This window comes from Suncus etruscus, chromosome 1 (genome assembly GCF_024139225.1).
Source record: "Suncus etruscus isolate mSunEtr1 chromosome 1, mSunEtr1.pri.cur, whole genome shotgun sequence".
In the NCBI taxonomy this organism is placed as follows: Eukaryota; Metazoa; Chordata; class Mammalia; order Eulipotyphla; family Soricidae; genus Suncus; species Suncus etruscus.
Window position 1 is genome coordinate 108,795,425 of NC_064848.1, and position 22,380 is coordinate 108,817,804.

The window sequence follows — 22,380 nt, forward strand, 5'->3', positions numbered from 1 at the left end:
CTTTCCATTTTTCAAAATGTCTTCTTTCATGTCCTGCTCATCAATATCTTACAGTTTTTATTGCAAAGATGCTTTACCTTTGTAGACAAGTTATTCGTAGGTACTGATTAGTTTTGATACATTTCTAAACAGGATTTTTCCCTTAATTTTGCCTTTTTGATATTTTATCAGAGTACATTAATGCAACAGTAATGAAATTCCTGTAGCTATTTATTGAGAACTCTCTAGTAAGATGAACACAAAGTAGGCAGCTCATAACAGAAAATGGCAAAATGCATGATGAAAAATGAGAAAAAAACCTAAGCTATCTATTCTAGATAATATAAATATTGAAACTGGGAATAAATTTTAAAATAGGGGCTAGAGCAATAGCACAAGTAGACATTTGCCTTGCAAATGGCCGACTCAGATTTGATCTCTGGCATCCCATATGGTTTCCCAAGCCTGCCAGGAGCTATTTCTGAGCATTGAGCCAGGATTTAACTCCTGAGTACCACTGGGTATGGCCCAAATAACGAAAAAAATTTAAAATGATAATATTTATAGTTCTATTAGTGTTAAAACACTTGTGAAAATATAACTAAATAATAGGATTTTATTTTATAATTTTAAATAAGCAATTTTGTGAAACTGTTTTGGACAGCAAAACCTTGAAACCATGGTTAGGATTGCTGACCTCTGTGCAGGAAAGAATCCTTGTATAACTATTGGCTAACCTAAACTTTATAGCCTATGATTGATTTTAATCCGTACGAGTAATTTGATATGAATAGCATTGTGTATGGTCTGCAAGATTTTGTGTACAAAAATTTTGATAAATTTTAACTCTCCAGGGGCCACAGTGGCACAGTGGCAGGGCTTTGCCTTGCATGCAGCTGACCAGGGACAAACCAGGGATCGATTCCCGGCACCCCATATGGTAAGACTGAGTTTGCCAGGAGTAATTTTTGAGTTCGAGCCAGGAGTAACTCCGAGTGCCACCAGGTGTGGTCCACATAACAAATACAAAAAATAAATTAACTCTCTAATCAGCATTCTGTATATGCAGGAAATGGTAAAACACACCATTGAGATGTTTCCTAAATTCATGACATACTGATTCTTTCCTACATTTTAGTTACTTAATTTGTAAGAATTTCCAAATCTCCAAAACATTTTGTCTTCAATGAAAATATATGGTGTATTAAGTAGAACCATATAGTTTAAAATTATGCTGTCCAAGACTCAACTATGTAACTTTTCAATACAAATAAGAATGTAGTAATAAGTAGCTGGTTATATTTACTTGAGAACACAACTCCCCCTGGTTCCAGTGAAAACTGAATATATGTAGCTATAATCTGGATATAGGATGCAACAGACTAAGAAAGAATGGGAATTTAGATTTTGTAACTTAAGAAACTCACAGTGTTCTTACTTAAAGATGCAGGAGACAAAAGCATTGACAACATAAAAATGTTTTATCTTAGGTTGTGAAAAGACACTGAAGACTCAAGAAAGAAATAGAAAAGGTCAAGTGAAGACTAACAACAATTAACTTAAGTCAGTCAAACTGCAAATACTTAGTTTTATAGATATGGAAGTCAAAGGCAATCAACTCTTATGGATTTTTTAAATAGAAAAACTAATGCCTAAAAATGTTACATTACATGCTCAAGACACAAAATAGATAAAAGCTAATAGATTTTTTTAAATGAGAAAAATTAATGCCTAAAAATGTCGTTACATTACATGCTCAAGTCACAAAACAGATAAAAGATAAATTATTATGTTTAAGCGACAGTTTTGTGTTGGTTGTGTTTGGTTGGTAAGGAGATATGCATAAATATCTCTCGTCCTGTGTCCGCTTTCAACAATAGCCTGGGGAAGTGCTACTAAGTGAGTAACAAGTATTTTGGGCTTAACTTCTGATTTTACTTATTGTGTATTAAAGCTTATGTAAATTGCTGATTTGTTCAATATCAAAGAATTATGGAAATTTCACAAATATACCTATCTTTCTTTTTCTTTTATCTTTTGGTTTTGGGGCCATGCCCACTGGTGGCTCAAAATTACTCATAGCTCTGTGCTCAAAAATCACTCCTGGCAGGTTCAAGGTACCATAATGGGATGCTGGGGATCTTGGATTGTCTTAGGTGTAAGATAAATGCCCTATCCTTGTGCTACCACTCCAGCCCCTTAAATGTACCTATTTTTTTTTCTCACTTTGGTCTTTTCCTTAGTATTATCTTTTAGTACTATCAAAAATTTTACCATTAAGTTTATATTTTCTGTAAAATCTATTCTGACTCCTGGAAGGGTTTAGCTGGCTCATTTATGCACATAAAATTATTAATGATGTTGGTTTGTGATATCAGAGTGCATTGCTCGTTTGTTTATAACTATGTCTGTCTGAGATTAGATTGCAGAGTTATGTCTTATGTATAGTGTATCACACAATACCTGACTCAAGCTCTTACGAGAATGAGTAAGTCAATCTTTTAAATTTATGGAGACTTGGAATCATAATGAAAATTATCTAAAACTTTTCCAATACAATAAATGTTATGCTTGGTAATACCCTAAGGAGTATTTATGCTTAAATAGAGCTTGATAAATAATTTCCCTTAAAGTTAAGAATTATTAAGCCAGGAGACTCACAAGGTGAAATCTTGTAGGAGGAGAACTTCCACTTAGAAATATGCCTTGAAAGTTATTTACAGAAAGTTAAATACCTGCATATTCTGGATAGCATATAGTGAGAGGGCTCTTTTTTATTTTTTCTTCAAAGAGATCTTTCTTGTTTAGAAAGAGAATGATAGACGTATCTGTAAACCATTTGTTGTTACATATGCTGTCGAACAACTTCATGCTTTCATGCATTCGATTCTGTGATAGAGAGAATACAGCCAGTTTGTCACTAATGTCAAAGCTTTTGAGAAATTACATTTTGAAAAGTAACAAGTGCTGGAATGAAATAGAGTTGAGGCAGCTGACAAACAGATAACATCACAAACAAGCACTTCTGCTATTTAAGAATAAATCATGCTCTGAGTTTAGGTAAAATCATCACTTCTTGTGTTCATCCAATGTTGCAGGAGTAATAACCTCATAGTACCAAATACAAACATTTCAGTGAGAAGAGTTAGCATTTAAACATTAGCATAATAAGTAAAATCTATCAGTTCTACATGCTAAATAGTTGCCTGCTCTTCCAATACCAGTGGTTTGGAAATAGGAACTGGTATTAGATAGTGTTCAAATGAACATACAATTTATGTTTCTATATCTACATATACCTAATTTTTATTTTCTGTTTTATTTGGTTGGATTCTCTAGCACTATTCAGTTAGCCTGGGAACCAACAGATGACACCTGGCCCAGAAGTCCAGCTGTATAATCCAGATGGTTCAATGCTCACCTGGCAATGTGGTACTGCTCAGAACCAGCACTGCCGTAAGCCTCCAATAGTGTTCTGGGGACCATGTGGTGCCAGGGACTGGATATTGGGCCTCTCCCAGGCCAGGCCTCAAGTTCCAGCTCTTTGAGCTCTCTTCGGAGCCCCTACATATATATGATGTTAAAAGTACTTTAAGATGTGCATTTATATTGTTTCCCACTTCTTTTTTCTAGTTTGGTAACCAAAGTTAATTTTAAATAATAGTTCTAAATTTCTTCAGAACAATGCTAAACTGCAACACATCTGAAAATCACCTGGCAGCAGCAAAGTATATCAAAATTCAATATTACTAATAGACAAAACAATTTATTAAAAACTAGTTATTATAGAACTAACTTAAAAGCATAATGTGGCTAAGTAACTGTAAGTTAAGCATGAGATTCTGAGTCGTTTCCTTTTCCTTGGGATTCTGTGATTTCCTAGCAGGCATCCTTTTTAGTATGCAAATTAGAGAAAAGTTAAAGGAAAGAGCCTGAACTTTCAAATAATTCAGGCATTAGCAAGAATTTCCCAAGATTTTTTTTCTCAGAATTTGCACAAGAATTTCTCAGAAAACTTCTTGGCAACATCTTCAGTACTTCAGATTTCATACTCAAGCATTTAAAAAGTGGTTCCACTTGCCATTTCTTCATCTTCGGCTAGAACGAGGTCATAGTCACTCAGAGCCACACAGAAGATGATGGCAGTCACCCCTTCGAAGCAATGAATCCATTTCTTCCGCTCAGATCGCTGACCTCCCACATCAAACATTCTGTAAGAGGTCAAATAATGTAAAGCCATCACACTGTGTCTGAAAGCTTGAATTTTTACATATCACAGAAAATAATCATATAGCAAAGGGGAGGTGGGTTGGAAAAAAGAGAAAAGGATTTTATGGGAGAAAAATACCATTATTTATGGTTTTCATAAAGTGCTGCTTTCTTTTTCTACTGAAAGAAGACTATCTCAAAATGAAGACAAAAATAATAAGCACATTCATTGACAAATAACACTTTAAAAAGAATATTAAAACAAATACATATGAATATGTATATGTAGAAGAATGATAGAAAACATCCAAGGGTGAGCTAGTATACTACTCAGTGAGGCCTGAGTAGTATAGGCAGAAGAAAGTTTCCCAGATCCCTCTACAGAATGCTTTTCCTTTCTACCTGAGGCAGCAAGAAAGACTCTAACATAAAGAAGGAAGCATTCCAGATAAATAAAAAGCTGAGGAAGTAAGTCAAGTTCAGATGGGAACATAGGTTGCCTAAATTAAAGAGGAAAACCAGTTAGAAACACACACACACACACACACACACACACACACACACACACAAAAGATTGATGACCCTGCTAAATAGGTTTAAAATTTAGAATGAAAAAAAAAAAACTCTATTTTACACAATATTCAATGAATGACCACTGAACATGACAGTGCTCAAGATAGCAAAACAAATACTACAAACACAAGGTCTTTCTTCTGTTTATATGAGCTTAAATCATTAAAAAAAAAAAAGCTGAGATTTCCATAGATTATGTTATACAACCTAGAAACAGCCTCTTATATAATGAAAACACTATGCAAAGTAGTACATTTTCAAAGGCTCCATTTATTTAGATGGTTCTCTAATTAAAACAGTCCCTACTCACTTATCAGGCTAAAAGAGTTCTCCCTGAAGAATAGTATTGTCCTATAAACCAAATATGAGTGCAGCAAATAGTTTTGGTTCTATCATCATCATTTAAGTGGCCTTTTTTCTACATTCTTGCTAGTAAATTGCTTATGAAGTTTAAGTATGTTCTATGAAGGAATGAGTCTACCACTTAATAAACCAAAATGGGTAAAACACATAATGAATAGTTAGAAAGACCAAATAAGGACAACATAAAATGCTGACTCTGCTAAATTGCCAAAGAGCATGATTTTAAGGTCCATTTTCCAAAAATATAACCTATTTTAAGAGTCTAATCAAATACCACATACCTCCTAATCAATTAACATAACCACAAAAGCCATTCCATCTCACGCCCATGCTCCTCTGATATGGAAAGTAAGTTTAATGTGTCTATCTGGTTAAGCCTATCATACTGGTTTACAGAATTGAATACTAACCAATGTGCTGCATGAAGGTATTTTATAGATGGTTATTATCTATTATCAGTTTCTGTTATTGTTATTTTTGTAAAGGAGATTATCCTTTTTGGTGGAGCAAAGGCAGGGCACATTCTATAGTTCTCAGGGCTTATTCCTGGCTCAACATTCAGAGATCACTCCTAGCACAGGAGCATGGAGAACACATGATGCTTGAGATAAAATCTAAATCAGCTTTGTGCAAAGGAAGTACCCTACCCACTACACTCTTTGTCCAGCCCCTAAATGAGATTATTTTTGACAATACAAGCAGACCTCTTCCAGTGACCAATTAAGTCTTATGAACAAAAATCTAGGTTTTTCAGAGGAAAAAATTATGTCTCAAATAGCATCTCTCTATCCAAGTCTGTAAATCCTGTATATACCAGCCCTGCAATCATATAAACCAATTCCTTGACTTTTCTCTAGGGAATCTGATTTCCTGTTTCTTGCTCAGAGACAGATGCTGCTAATTACAAATACCTAAGAAAACGTGAGTGATTTATACTTTGGTAATAAAGATTAAAAGAATTCTGTATTGCTTAGCAGAAAAATACCTAAATGCACTGAAAAATAACCTGGTTCAAATATATTTTAAAGGTGAGACTTGTCTCATATTTTTCTACCATTCTCTTCACTTTCTTCTTAGTAAATGTGTGTTCATGCATGAAAAAAAATTCTTGGAATGTTTATTAAATATTAAAGGTTTTTGTGTTGATAACAACTGAATGCCAAATAAAAGCTGAACTGTTTTATAGAAGCAAAAAGTTGGCCAAACTGTGCTGTAGTTAATAAAGGGCAAAATGTAGAACAGTAAGCAACATACATGAATATTAACTGAAGCAAGAATGTATACAAGTACAAGACATACAGCATGACTTCCCTTGTATCTATCTATGCAAGTCAAAGGAGGTTGAGGTGCAAAGCTTAAGTTGAAAGGTACCAGACTAACACAGAGAAGGAGATCAAAGACTGGAGTGATGTGGTGATGTTGCTACAAACAAACAATACCAAGGATTGCCAGCATAGACAGGAATTATGAGAAAAGAACTTCGTTTTCCCCTAATATAGTCTTCCACCATGTTTTTTATTTTTTTATCCTTTTTTTCACCATAGCTTTATAGGTCTCTGAATATTCAATATGAACTTATCTTTTCAAAAGTATAACCACAAAGACTATTTGATCTCTTTATATTTCTTACTAGGGATGCACATAAACACAAATATTACATAAAATGTAGAATAATTCAACTGTTTTCACAGATATTTTAAAGATACTAATTTTCTATACAAAAGTGTTGATAACAAGAGAGCTTCGGGTATTTTAAAAAATATATACCATTTACTTGTGGATATATAATCTGAAAGTTTTAACTTGATAATCAAGTAATATGACTGCAGGAGAAATCTATTTGCTCAACTTAGAAATGAATGAGGTGAAATCATAGACTGGTCATAAACAAAGACCCTTTCATATAAGTGAGTGCTTTCAAATGTTAGTATGCTTTAAAATCACTAGGGAGGAGATGAAATGATCAGGCTGGTGTAGGAATGTACTTTGAGATTCATTGAGAATTCATTAGTCAAGCTACAAAAATGACTAAGAATTGCTATTTCAAATGATTAGATTGCTGCCTTAGAGATTATCACTTAGAACTAGATGAAAATCTTGAATACAAATTTTATCATGCTTTTGTTTTCCATAAAAGTCAGATTTTTTATTTTGTTCATTCATTCATTCACTCATTCATTCATTCATTTTGGTTTATGTGCCACACACATCAGCACTCAGAAGTTATTCCTGGCTTTGTGCTTAGAAATCACTCCTTGGCAGTCTCAGTGGGCCATATGGAATGCCGGGGATGAAACCCAGGTTCGTCACATGCAAGGCAAATATCCTACCCGCGGTGCTATTGTAGGCCATTATTTAATATATTATCTCAGTATTTTATTGTTGTTGTTATTTATTTGTTTTTTGGGCCACATGCAGTTACTCCTGGCTATGTACTCAGAAATCGCTCCTGGCTTGGGGGATCAAATAGGATGCTGGGGGGATTGAACCAGTCAGTTATAGGTTAGTGCGTGCAAGGCAGACGCCACTTGTGCTACCGCTCCGGCCCCTATCTCAAGTATTTTTAATAAATAATTATGTAATTTTTCATATGTAAAGATGAGGCTTTTGACCGGTATCAAAAGGTAGAATTTTGAGTTTTCTTAGATTTCTTATTTTAGGGGGCAGAAAAAGTAGAAGGGTATAATGGAGACTCAATAATATTAACTATATTTTAAATAATAAGATAATACCGCTATGACCATAATAGACCATAACAATAGAAAGCCAGCAGACCACAAAGGTATCCCTTGATATTCAAAAAGAGTTTCAAGACTCCCATAGATATTAAAATCTGTGAATATTCAAGTCTCTTTTAAAATGAGTAATTAATGGTACTATTTATCTCCTGGTGTACTTTCAGTAATCTCTAAATTGATAGATTGATTTAATTAGATTACCAAATAGAATGTAACTATCACATATGCATTTGTAATGATATATTGTCTGGAAAAATCATAAGAAAATGTAACCTTTGTAGGTATACCCAAATAGTATGAATTTTGATGCAGTAATTGAATCTAAGGACACAGAAACTCTAATTAATAAAGGGGCCAAATGTTTTCAGACTCATAGTTAATCATGGTACTTTATAAACCTTAGTGAATTCATTTTCACATTAAAGGAAAAATTGCCATGATTAATCTTACAGAAGAGATGCTTATATTTTAAACATCAAAATTTCCAAATGTTGCTAATGACCACAAATGCCTACTAATGGCAGTAATAATATTTTTACTTTATTTAGTTAGTAAGAGTTTTGGGCAACACCCTGCAGCACTTAGAGATTACCCCCAGCTCTGTGCTTAGAAATATTTCCTGGCAGGCTGAGGGGAACATATGGGATGCTGCAGATCAAATTCAGGTCAGTTCCAGGTTGTCCATGTGCAAGGCAAATTCCCTACCCACTGTGTTATTGCTTTGACTCAAAACTTTTTAAATTACAATTTCTACTTGTCTCATTTGAATCAGTTAATTCTAATTACAAAAAAATAAATTGGTATGGGGCTGTAGAGATAGCGTGGAGAGAAGGCATTTGCCTTGCATGCTGAAGAATGGCAGTTCAAATCACGGCATCCCATATGGTCCCCCGACCCTGCCAGAAGTGATTTCTGAGTGTAGAGCCAGGAGTAACCCCTGAGCATTGCTGGGCGTGACACTCCTCCAGAAAAAAACAAAAAATAGATAGATAAATAAATAAATAAATTGGTAATTTTATTTTAGTAGTTAATAGTAGACAGTAAGTTATAATATTAAATATGCACACAATGATTTTTTAAAATACTATCTGTAAAGTCTTGTATATTTTGGAGACTAGCCCCTTGTCTGATGGGTATTGGGTGAATAGTTTCTCCCACTCAGTGGGGGATTCTAGTATCCTGGGCACTATTTCTTTTGAGGTGCAGAAGCTTCTCAGTTTAATATATTCCCATCTGTTAATCTCTGCTTTCACTTGCTTGGAGAGTGCAGTTTCCTCTTTGAAGATGCCTTTAGTCTTAATGTCCTGGAGTGTTTTACCTATGTGTTGTTTCTGGTCTGATAACGAGGCACTGACAGAAACTTATAAGAAAAAAACATCTAATCTCATCAAAAAATGGGGAGCAGACCACATCACTAATCATCAGTGAGATGCATATCAAAACAATGATGAGATACCACCTCACACCACAGAGAATGGCACACATCACAAAGAATGAGAATAAACAGTGTTGGCGGGGATGTGGAGAGAAAGGAACTCTTATCCACTGCTGGTGGGAATGCCGTCTAGTTCAACCTTTATGGAAAGCAATATGGAGATTCCTCCAAAAACTGGAAATCGAGCTCCCATATGATCCAGCTATACCACTCCTAGGAATATACCCTAGGAACACAAAAATACAGTACAAAAACACCTTCCTTACACCTACATTCATTGCAGCACTATTTACCATAGCAAGACTCTGGAAACAACCAAGATGCCCTTCAACAGACGAATGGCTAAAGAAACTGTGGTACATATACACAATGGAATATTATGCAGCTGTCAGGAGACATGAAGTCATGAAATTTTCCTATACATGGACGTACACGGAATCTATTATGCTGAGTGAAATAAGTCAGAGAGAGAGAGAGAGAGAAAAATGCAGAATGGTCTCACTCATCTATGGGTTTTAAGAAAAATGAAAGACATACTTGCAATAATAATTTTCAGACACAAAAGAGAAAAGAGCTGAAAGTTCCAGCTCACCACAGGAAGCTCACCACAAAGAGTGATGAGTTTAGTTAGAGAAATAACTACATTTTGAACTTTCATAATAATGAGAATGTATGAGGGAAATGGAGAGCCTGTTTAGAGTACAGGCGGGGGGTCGGGTGGGGAGGAGGGAGACTTGGGACATTGGTGATGGGAATGTTGCACTGGTGATGGGTGGTGTTCTTTACATGACTGAAACCCAAACACAATCATGTATGTAGTCAAGGTGCTTAAATAAAAAAAAAGAAGGAAAAAAATGGGGAGCAGAAATGGACAGACACTTTGACAAAGAAGAAATACAAATGGCCAAAAGACACATGAAAAAATGCTCCACATTACTAATCATCAGGGAGATGCAAATCAAAACAACTATGAGCTACCACCTCAAACCCCAGAGATTGGTACACATCACAAAGAATGAGAACAAGCAGTTTTGGTTGGGATGTGGAGAGAAAGGAACTCTAAGCCACTGCTGGTGGGAATGCCGTCTAATTCAATCTTTATGGAAAGTGATATGGAGATTCCTCCAAAAACTGGAAATCGAGCTCCCATACGACCCGTCTATACCACTCCTAGGAATATACCCTAGGAAAACAAAAATACAATACAAAATTCCCTTCCTTAACACCTATACTCACTGCAGCACTATTTACCATAGCAAGACTCTGGAAACAACCAAGATGCCCTTCAACAGACGAATGGCTAAAGAAACTGTGGTACATATACACAATGGAATATTATGCAGTCATCAAGAGAAATGAAGTCATGAAATTTTCCTATACATGGATGTACATGGAATCTATTATGCTTAGTGAAATAAGTCAGAGAGAGAGAGAGAAAGATGCAGAATGGTCTCACTCAACTATGGGTTTTAAGAAAAATGAAAGACATTCTTACAATAATAATTTTCAGGTACAAAAGAGAAAAGAGCTGGAAGTTACAGCTCACCTCCTGAAGCTCACCGCAAACAGGGATGAGTTTAGTTAGAGAAATAACTAAGTTTCGAAGTGTCCTAATAATGAGAATGTACGAGGGAAATAGAAAGCCTGTCTAGAGTACAGGTGGGGGTCGGGTGGGGAGGAGGGAGATTTGGGACATTGGTGATGGGAATGTTGCACTGGTGATGGGTGGTGTTCTTTACATGACTGAAACCCAAGCACAATCATGTATGTAATAAATTTGTTTAAATAAAAAATTATAAAAAAAGATCTGTAAAGTCTAAGTACACTCCTGCCATCCTTCATTCTTCTGAGGCTTATTGGACATTTAAGAAACAAAGTTTGAACCATGTATAAGCAATGATAGCAGCTAACAATTTCTGATCCAAAGTAAAACAAAATTTATCTTATGTTCATGATAAAACTATGTTTATTTTTAAAACAGCAGGTGAAATATACAAATTCTTATGAATAGTTTTTAATCTGTAAAGAAATAATCACCAGTAAATAGATAAATAAATTTATCTGGAAATAATTTATGTAAAAATAATTATCTAGAAATAATTTACCACAAATAAAATGTATATATTATGGCATTAATAAAGTAAACTATTTTAAATGGAGCATTAAATTATGAGCACTTTCAGCATTATTTTTACTCCATCTTTCTCTACTGAGAATGTAATTGAGTCAACAACTCTATAAAGCTCCTTTACAGGTTAAGATGACATCTTATCCATTCAGCCATGCTGGGGTTGAAAAAACAACTGTCAAGCTAAGAAAATTAATACAATATGTAAAAATCAGGCTAAAGGGTTAATACTCCCTGGCCTTACATATAGTCCCAACCACTGCCAGAGTGAATCCTAAGCAAAAAAGTAAGCCCTGAGTACTCTCAAGATGCCCCCCCCAAAAAAACCCTCTATAAATTCACAATTTACATGATTTTATTACTTTTGTAATAAAAGTCTAACTATGTGATATAAGGAAAGATGCTTAGAAAAGCTGGACTAACAACTTGAACTAAATTAGACATCACCTTTAAAAATGGCCTCACAAGGATTTTTGTTCAAAGACTTATAGCATATAATTAACACTTAGAAAATGCTACATTTTGAATGAATTTGAATTTTTTTTAGAAACAAGAATTCATGCAACTATTTTCATTCGAGAGATGTATCGTCCTCTTGAACACATCTCTTAGACATGCACACACACATCTCTCTAAATTTCTTTCAATAAAACTATTAAAAGAATATTTCTGCCAGTCCCTTTATTTAGTTTCAGCATTACTAATAATAATATTAAATTGGTAAATAGCAGCATTTGTAACATGCAAACAGTAAAGATTAAAACTACAGAGGTCTAGGATTTCTATGACTACACAATGGAAAAATTATGAAGGTACATTACTTCACTCATGTACATATTTTCTTTTTTGGAATAACAAATTTTATTTTCTTCATAATTTTTAGTTAATATCATAATTAGAGTAAATTAATACTAATATATTGTTTAAGAAAAATTTGCTTAATAATGGAATAGAATCTGAAAGGATTAAAGTAACACACATGGAAAGTTACATTCATAAAACCAAAATTTGTCAATTAAAATCTGTATTTTATTATGTTTAAGCAATTTTATCTCATATTATAAAAATAATAATGTTACAGAAATGTAAGTTGGCAAATAAACATGTGATTATTTTATATCTGTGAATATGAATGCAATATAACTTCCTTGAGACTGGTTTTCTGTAAAGTAGAGATAATAAGATATACTCCAAGATGCCCTGTTTTCTAAACACTATAATAAACACATATTATACTATAAGTGAAATAGCAGTTTTAAAGAGTATATTTAAAATTTACCCTTCTTTCAACATTTCCATAATAAGCATATATTCTATGAGTATAATGATTTACCTAAATGACAATACTTCCCTAAAAAAACTAATATTATGATATCATTTACTCTTGAAATGTAAAATCCAAAAGGCTTTTGTCAAAATCACAGTGAAAAAATACAAGAAAAGAGTTTTCCTGTGCTGTCTCTCCAGCCCTTGGTATTTTTGCTTCAATTAAAATATAAATATTCTTCCAAAAATATTACTCTTTTGCTCCAAAATTCTTTTAAATCTTATCTAACAAAAGTTTACAATTTCCAGCCTCAAAATTTAACTATATTGTTATATCTTTTATTCCCATGACATATATATGTTTAAATTTATATATCTTGTTTTGAAATTACTCACTTAAAATGAAGATCTTTGAAAGTAAAATGAGTTTCAACAATCCCTGTAGTCTTTACTCTAGTTCTGAGGACATCTTGTTGAGTTGGAATATAATTTGATTGTGCTATTCTGTCCAAGTCATTCAAATAGCTGAAAAATAATCAAAGCAATATACTCAAAGTTAATAAAGCCAACAAAAATCACTTATAACAAAAACTAAACATTCTGATGCATGTAATAGTATAAACTTCCAGGAATTTTTTTTTAAAAAATCAATGTAATGATATAATAGCACCAAAAGGTTCAAATTTTGTATTAAATTCCACTAAAATTAACATGTTTCTATAACTTTTCCAGCCACAAGTTCTTTTACCCTTTTTAAATGTTGCTTAGGTTTTTTTTTTTTTTAAGAATAGTGTATAGTAATTTCTCTCTCAAAAGTAACAAACCAAATGCATTCTTAGATTTACTTTATAAATGTCTTTACAAATCTTTTTTTAATGTTTCCTTGTGGTTTTTTCCAGACATTAAACTTTTATATCAAGAATTTAGAAGTATTAGATTATGAGCAATAGTTGAAACAAAATATCCATTGGTCAAATGTTGAAGCTGATGTTATTTTTCAATGACTAATTGGCTTTTATCTTGATATGGATAATATTATACTATACAAATTTTCCTTTACTTTTGCATTCTAGTAGCTCTCAAACATCTTTATTCAGTCTATTGCATTTCCTAATGATATTAGTTACTCATTCAACACTTTCCACATGGTGCCATGCTTATATGTAGTCAACATTTGATAACAGGCATTTCTACATACATTATTTTGAATAAATATCACATGGTAATTGTGTTTGGTATCATAGAAAACCTGGGTACTGAGGGACTAAAGAAGGATTCCTAGGTAGTCCTGATACGAATAAAACTATGAAATCTGAACTGTAAATATAAAGAAAGAAATGTCATTCCATCAGGAGGAGCAGAAGCAAGTAAAATAGCATGGAGGCTGAAACACTTGTGGGTTTTTTCTTAGAATATCATGTGGAAACAATCAATGCCTAAGTATAATTTTTTATGTCTTTATTTAAACACCTTGATTACAAACATGATTGTAGTTGGGTTTCAGTCATGTAAAGAACACCCCATCACTGGTGCAACATTCTCATGACCAATGTCCCAAATTTCCTCCTTCCCACCCAACCCCCACCTGTATGTACTCCATACAGGTTTTCTATTTCCCTCATACATTTTAATTGTTAGGATAGTCTGGAATGTAGTTATTTCTCTAATTGAACTCATCACTCTTTGTAGTGAGGTTCATGAAGTGGGCTGTAACTTCCAGCTCTCCTCTCTTTTGTTTCTGAAAATTATTGCAAAAATATCTTTCATTTTTCTTAAAACCCATAGATGAGTGAGACCATTCTGTGTCTTTTTCTCTTTCTGACTTATTTCACTCAGCATAATAGATTCCATGTACATCCATGTACAGAAAAATTTCATGACTTCATCCCTCCTAATGGCTGCATAATATTCCATTGTGTATATGTACCACAGTTTCTTTAGCCATTCATCTGTTGAAGGGCATCTTGGCTGTTTCCAGAGTCTTGCTATGGTAAATAGTGCTGCAATGAATATAGGTGTAAGGAAGGGATTTTTGCATTGTATTTTTGTGTTCCTAAGGTATATTCCAAAGAGTGGTATAGCTGGATTGTATGGGAGCTTGATTTCCAGTTTTTGGAGAAATCTCCATATCGCTTTCCAGAAAGGTTGAACTAGGCGGCATTTCCACCAGCAGTGGCTAAGAATTCTTTTCTCTCCACATCCCCGCCAACTCCGCTTGTTCTCATTCTTTGTGATGTGTGCCAATCTCTGGGGTGTGAGGTGGTACCTCATAGTTGTTTTGATTTGCATTTCCCTGATAATTAGTGATGTGGAGAATTTTTTCTGGTGTCTTTTAGCCATTTGTATTTCTACCTTGAGGAATTGTCTGTTCATTTGTTCTCCCCATTTTTTATGGGACTAGATTTTTTTCTTGTTAATTTCTGTCAGATTCTTGAATATCTTAGATATTATCCCCTTATCTGATGGGTTTTGTTTGAATGGTTTCTCCCATTCAGTGGGTGGCTCTTTTATCCTGGGTACTGTTTCCTTTGAGGTGCTGGAGCTTCTCAGCTTAATATAAGCTTCTCAGCTTAATATATTTCCCTCTCTTTATCTCTGCTTCTACTTGTTTGGGGAGTGCAGATTCCTCCTTGAAGATGCCTTTAGTCTTAATGTCATGGAGTATTTTACCTACATGTTGTTCTATATACCTTATGGTTTCAGGTCTGATATCAAAGTCTTTAATCCATTTGGATTTTACCTTTGTACATGATGTTAGCTAGGGTTCTAAGTTCGCTTTTTTGCAAGTGGCTATCCAGTTGTGCCAACACCACTTGTTGAAGAGGCTTTTCCTGCCCCATTTAGGATTTCTTGCTCCTTTACCAAAAATTAGGTGATTGTATGTCTGGGGTACATGCTCTGATACTTGAGCGTATCCCACTGATTTGAGAGTCTTTCTTTACTCCAATACCATGCTGTTTTGATAACTATTGCTTTGTAATACAATTTAAAGTTGGGGAAAGTAATGCCTCCCATATATCTTTTCCCAAGGAGTGCTTTAGCTATTCGAGGTATTTATTGTTCCAAATTAATTTCAGAAGTGTTTGATCCACTTCTTTGAAGAATGTCATGGTTATCTTTAGAGGAATCTCATTAAATCTCTACAATGCTTTGAGGAGTATTTCCACTTTAAAGATGTTAATCCTGCCAATCCATGAGCAGGGTATGAAGCAGTGTTTTATAGTTTTTTTTATAGGTCCTTCACGTCTTTAGTCAAGTTGACTCCAAGATATTGGAGTTTGTGTGGCACTAATGTGAATGGGGGGTTTACTCCTGGCTAAGCGCTCAAAAATTGCCCCTGGTTAGGGGGGACCATATGGGAGACTGGGGGATCAAACCCTGGTCCTTCCTTGTCTAGCGCTTGCAAGGCAGATACCTTACCTCTAGTGCCACCTCACCAGCCCCATGGGGTTGTTTTCTTTAATGTCCATTTCTTCTCTATCATTATTGGTGTATAAAAAGGCCATTGATTTTTTTGTGTGTTAATTTTGTAGCCTGCCGCCACCTTGCTATATGAATCTATTGTTTCTAGAAGCTTTATCGATCAACATAATACACACCATCAAAAAATAAAAATCACATGATCATATCAATACATGCAGAGAAAGCATTTGATAAGGTCTAACACCCATTCTTGATAAAAACTCTTAGCAAGATGGGAATGAAAGGAACCTTTCTCAATATAATTAAGGCCATCTACCACAAGCCAATGGCAAATATCATCCTCAGTGGAGAAAAACTAAAAGCCTTTCCTCTAAATTCTGGTACAAGACAGGGCTGTACTCTCTCACCACTGTTATTCAACATAGTACTGGAAGTATTTGCTATAGTGATTAGGCAAGGAAAAGATATCAAGGGAATCCAGATAGGAAGGGAAGAAGTTAAACTCTCACTGTTTGCAGATGATATAAAACTCTACTTAGAGAACCCTAAAGACTCTACCTATGTCTAATTTTAAAATAGGAGTCGGGAGAGTATGGATGTAGCTCAGCAGTAGAGAACTTGCCTTGCATATATGAAGCCCTGGGTTCAATCACCTTTACTGTAAAATAAATGGGGATATCATTTATTCCCAGAAGGTCAACTCATGAGGAAAACCTCATTCTATGTTCTGTAAAACTTGAGGGGAATAATTAAATATAATTTAGAAAATAAGATCTAGGCTACTGTTAGGCACTAATTATTATAACTTACATGGGTATGCTGTCCTCTAAAACTGTTTTTTAGCTATTTAGAAGAGGCTGATGCAAACAAAAGAAAATAAATGAATATTTTATGTTAGAGATGTTGTGGTTGGGAAGCTACCTACATATTGAGCTAGTAACCAAAAATATATCAGACTCTTAAGTATATGAATGTGGAATTGCTTCTAGAGTACAAAGAGAGATAATAGCATGAGAGATTGATGATAATCCTGCTATTTTATCTGTGTTCATAATTCCACATATATAACAATTGTAACTTATTGGAAATTGTGATCATGTATATAAAAAAAGACCATGGAAATATTTTATTGTGTCTGAATAGGCTCCTATTATTTATATGCTTTTACTCAAATATACTTATTTAGTTAAAGATTCTACAAGTTCTTATATGAATGCACATTTACATATATTGTCTTGCTCTTTTTGTGTTTAATTGTTTGGTTATGACCAGCACTTATTGAGGAGGAGCTGGGTCTTTTTCTGGAGTTACTCAGAGCTAGTGTGTGGTACCCTGAGGCTACTGGGCCATAATCAGTTCTGTGGGGGCTGGACTTCTAGTTTGGGGATCAAAGTAAAGGCCTTATCTTTCTAGGCATGTCCTCTTCTACTTAGAGTTCATCTAATCATCCTGAAATAACAGACAATTACAGTTCAACAAGACAAAAATAATTAGGAACTGTGGAAAAAGTTCAACTGTTAAAACATCACCAACTTAAAGTGTATAATGGCAGTTAGTTTTAAGAGGTAACAATGAAATCAAAATCACTCTAATCATTATATATATTTCTCAAGTACTGGCACAAAGAATAGGGAGCTAAAGTAACAATCTTCTCAATGAATATCTGAGAACTGTAAACAGGAGAAGAGGTTTTAAGCAATAGATGAAATAGAAGCAGCTTGCAATGACTTCATTAGATCCCTTTGCTGGGCTCAGCAAAGAACAAGCTTAGTACTTTAGCAGTGATTCCCATTTAGATCTTTCTGATGGTAAAAAAAAAAGTAAATATTTTGGTCTGAGTTGTGTCCTTGCTCTAAGTGATTTATTATTTAAAATTTTGAGCTAATTAATTCATGATTAATCAAGGCCACATTGAGTGATCATTATGTTAGACAAAGGAAATACAATGTTAAGCCAAACAGACCTTTCTGCATTTATTGTAGTGGGAGAAAGAGGAGTGAGAGAGAGCGAGAGAGCGAGAGAGAGAGAGACAGAGATAGAGAGAGAGAGAGAACATTAGTCTCATATGTGAATCTTTAAATGTAAATATATGTGTAGTATAAAATAATGCATTTTATCATGAGCACATAAAATAAGGATTAAAAAGACCCATTCAGTGACTCAGAGTAGTTTTGTAGTAAAGGTGATGACACCTGATGAGCTATATAGGATGCTACATAGAAATACTTATAAAACGTAATATGTACTGATATACATTTATATATTTACAAACATATGTAGAGCATTTGAAACTGCTGTGGTGTGTACACTAAAATGAACATTTCTTACAATAATTAATGTTGTTAATTATGACAACAAAACTAACAGTTCTCCTTCACTGTAGCAATGTGTTCGTATTTACCTAGATGATTTAATACCAGCCATCATCTAGCTAATACTCCCTGTTGCCTGTAAGCACATCTCAGGCTAAATAGTAAGAATTATCTTGGGAAGTAAGCTGAGTGCACAGTACATATTTTAAAACCAATTAACGCTACTCATATTTGACACTTTTGAGATTGTGTGCCAAACTGTAAAAACAAATAGTTGAGTTTCTTATTCTGTGTAAAGCATAAATCAAAATGTTTCCTAATCAGTTCCTATCACAACTTTCTTGACACACTATGGAATCACCACCTGGAATATCAGGACACGATTTTCTTTCCAAAAATACTGTACTTAGATATATGAAAATAGCATCTAATGTAATAAAATACATACAACTGACAATTTCCCAGTGCATACGTATTTTCTCAAGGAAGAGCGTGGGGCAAGTTAAAAGAAGCGTATATCACTTTAAAAGGAGGGTGAATCATTGACTCCTTCTCTACCAATGTAATGAAAGGATTCCAACCACTAATCAGTCTGACTAGTGCCAGGCTAACTAGAGATACATTTAAATTCACACTGTTCTGGGAAGTTATAATTACTTTCTTATTAATAGACTAGAAATCAACATACTATGGATCATTCAATCAGTTACATAAGCATAAGTCCTTTGAGACACTTTTGAACACAAAGAAAACAGCAGCACTGCTGTCTAAAAAATTGGCAAAAAAAACCCCAAGTCATCACAAACATCCAGAGTTGTATAAGAATGTGCCAGCCAACTTTGATATTAAACTGACTAGGAGTAATAATTCTTGATAGTTTAGATCTGAAATTATGATTACTTACTATGCTGCAGAATCATTAAGCTGGTACTCTCGGGATCTGTTGAAACAGGCTTGTACACCACTATCTTTCCACAATCTCTTTATTACTCCAGCAAGTTCTGCAGTCATAAAACCTTCCTCAGCGGCTCCAGCAAGCACAAAGAGTTGGCGGGCATCATCCTGAACATTTAAAGACAATTAACAAAAATTAAAAAGGGAGACATTATACATAAAAACACAAAGGAAAGTGGTAAAAAAATATAACAGTGAATTTCCTTTTATGTTGTTGGTTTTTTTTTTGGGGGGGGGCACACCAGATGACGCTCAGGGTTTACTCCTGGCTATGTGCTCAGAAATCGCTTCTGGCTTGGGGAACCACATAGGATGTTAGGGGATGGAACCGCAGTCCATCATAGGCTAGCTCGTGCAAGGCAAGCACCCTACTGCTTGCACCACCACTCCATCCCCTGAATTTCCTTTTTTATTGGTGTCATAATATTTACTTCTCTAAGGTACTGATTTAAAACAAAATAAAGATGGCTTAACAAAAAGAATATAAACTTAAATCATGATTTCACGTTTTGTGGTATTAACTCTTTACTCAGAGGCCTACAGAAGACTACAAGTACCACTCAGAAAGAAGTGGTACTAACCAATAACCGATGGACAGTTTCTTTTTCCAGAAAAGGTGATCACTTTTGAGAAAAAGAATAATGCCCAATGCTCTTTCCTCTCATAATACTTCAAATTTAAGAATATTGCTTTCATCATTTGAAAATTATTTTATAAGGGTGCCAGAGGAATGGCACAGGGGTAGGGCATTTGCCTTGCATGCGGCTGAATTAGGATGGGCCTGGGTTCAATCCTCAGCATCTCATATGGTGATGGAATCCCATGAGCCTGCCAGGAGCAATTTCTGAGCATAGAGCCAGGAAAAACCCTTGAGCACTGCCACGTGTGGGCTCCAAACCCCCCAAAATAAAAATAAATGTACAATAGAGTCTAAATAATGTTCCTATTATGATATAATAAAGAGAAGCAAAAAGAAATTCTGGGAGGACAGAAATCAAATATTGTTTCATAGAATAGTCTGAAATTTTTCAGATCCTAAATTACATATAAATAATTTGCTAACTCAAGAATAGAAAATAAAACCAGCACTACTTTGGGCTACACACAATAATGACGCTAGAGAAGACAAGAACCAAAAGATTTTTTTTTTGTTTTGTTTTTTTGGGGCCACACCCATTTGATGCTCAGGGGTTACTCTTGGTTAAGCACTCAAAAATTGCCCCTGGCTTGGGGGACCATATGAGACGTCGGGGGGGGGGGGGGATCGAACTGCGGTCCTTCCTTGGCTAGCGCTTGCAAGGCAGACACCTTATGTCTAGTACCACCTCTCCGGCCTCAAAAACCAAAAGTTTTTAAACAGAGAAAATCTACATAAAATTTAAGTTTTGCTTAACTTTAAATAACTGTGTGGGTTTAAATATTTGCACTATCGTATTATTTTATATTTTACTGAACCATAGAGGGAATTTTATAGGACAATGTGATCCATTTAAAATTGTGAATGCTTGCTAATGAGATTTCATATTCATTTATTTAAACACAGGCTCTTAAAATTCTGTTGCATTCACAGAATTCACAGAATTCACATTGGTCAAGTTATAATTGCTATAGTGCTAAATAAAATTAGTCTTTGGGCCAAAGAGATGGTACAGATGGTAAGGCACTACTTGCCTTTCACACTGTTGATCCTAGTTCTGTTCCTGGCATACATATGACTTCTCCAAAAACAATAAGGAATTATTTTTAACTACTGAGCTAGAAGAAAGCATTGGGTACTGTTGGATGTGGTAGAGCTCCCTCCCAGTAAAATAAAATTAGTCTCCAATAGATAATACTGTTGAATTCAAAATACAGGAAACATAAGCCACTATTTCTTTGGCATAATATTTGTGGCTTGAAATGAACTGTTAAACAATTCAACATTTATTCAGAAGGTAGTTTTCAAAGTATTAGCTAGATATTAATAAAGTGATAGTGCATATTATGATTTATGAACAAGGCTAACAAAGTATACCAGCTAACAACAAAAACTCATTGTGGATTTGTGAAGCTTTCTTCTTTCAGGTGAAAATAATTACGATAAACAATAAATTTCTCAGATTGGGAACATATTATAAAGCAGGTTTTTCTTTCTAGTAAATAACAAGAGAAATGCATGCAAGGAACATGTATGACTATCCTTATTAACAACCAACATACAATGGTTTCAAGACTTAAAATATATTCGAGACATAAAATAACATTTTCATAATTAAGTTGTCAATTTTTCAAATAAATACAAATCAAAGATAAATGTCTAAATTTGTTACTTTTTTACTGAATAAATCCAAGCAGTGTAGAAATGTCCTTATTTTTGGGAGGTTAATCACTTTTATTATTATATCTCCTTCCAATTCAATAGAATTTCTTGACAGATTTATGTTCCTTTTATAGGACAGAAGATCACATTTTCTGGAGGCAGGAGAGATAGCACAGCAGTAAGGCATTTGCCTTGCATGTGGCCAACCAGGGACAGACCCATATTTGATCTCTGGCAACCCATATGGTCCCCATAGTCTGCCATGATCAATTTCTAAGCACAGAGCAAAGAGTAATCCCAGAGTGCTGCTGGGTTTGGCCCAAAAACAAACAAACAAACAAAAACCAATCACATTTTCTTCCAAACTTCTTAAAAGAAGCATGGAAAAAGACACACAAAGTTTTGTAATACTGATCTATGAGTTTCTCTCTCTGTGTGACATTTTAAAATGACTGTTCTTCACAAAATGCAAATTAGTCTCTTCCTGAAAACCTAATTGGAATAGACATTATCAACAAGACAGATATTTGCAAATTAGTTTTAATAAAATACATCTGAGCAGAAAAGTATTTAGGAAAGTGTTCTATCTGATTGTTTTATTTTGTATGAAACAAACCCGAGGCACCAACAGGTTAGTAGTTTATTTTAAATTCCACAGCTAATGAGTCACCCAGTTGTAAATATTAGCCAACAATTCATAT

General features: G+C 34.4%; 1 protein-coding gene across 1 annotated transcript in view; it reads right to left on the bottom strand.

The window, feature by feature from the left end:
* GNAI1 (G protein subunit alpha i1) overlaps positions 1–22,380 on the bottom strand; it is a 90,847-nt gene that overhangs the window by 3,201 nt on the left and 65,266 nt on the right. Inside the window, exons 4-7 of the mRNA XM_049783903.1 lie at positions 19,331–19,488; positions 13,088–13,216; positions 4,061–4,190; positions 2,715–2,868 (exon numbers count right to left, since the gene is read on the bottom strand). Of these exons, the coding sequence (XP_049639860.1) occupies positions 2,715–2,868; positions 4,061–4,190; positions 13,088–13,216; positions 19,331–19,488 (571 nt within the window). The remainder of the gene's footprint in view (positions 1–2,714; positions 2,869–4,060; positions 4,191–13,087; positions 13,217–19,330; positions 19,489–22,380) is intronic.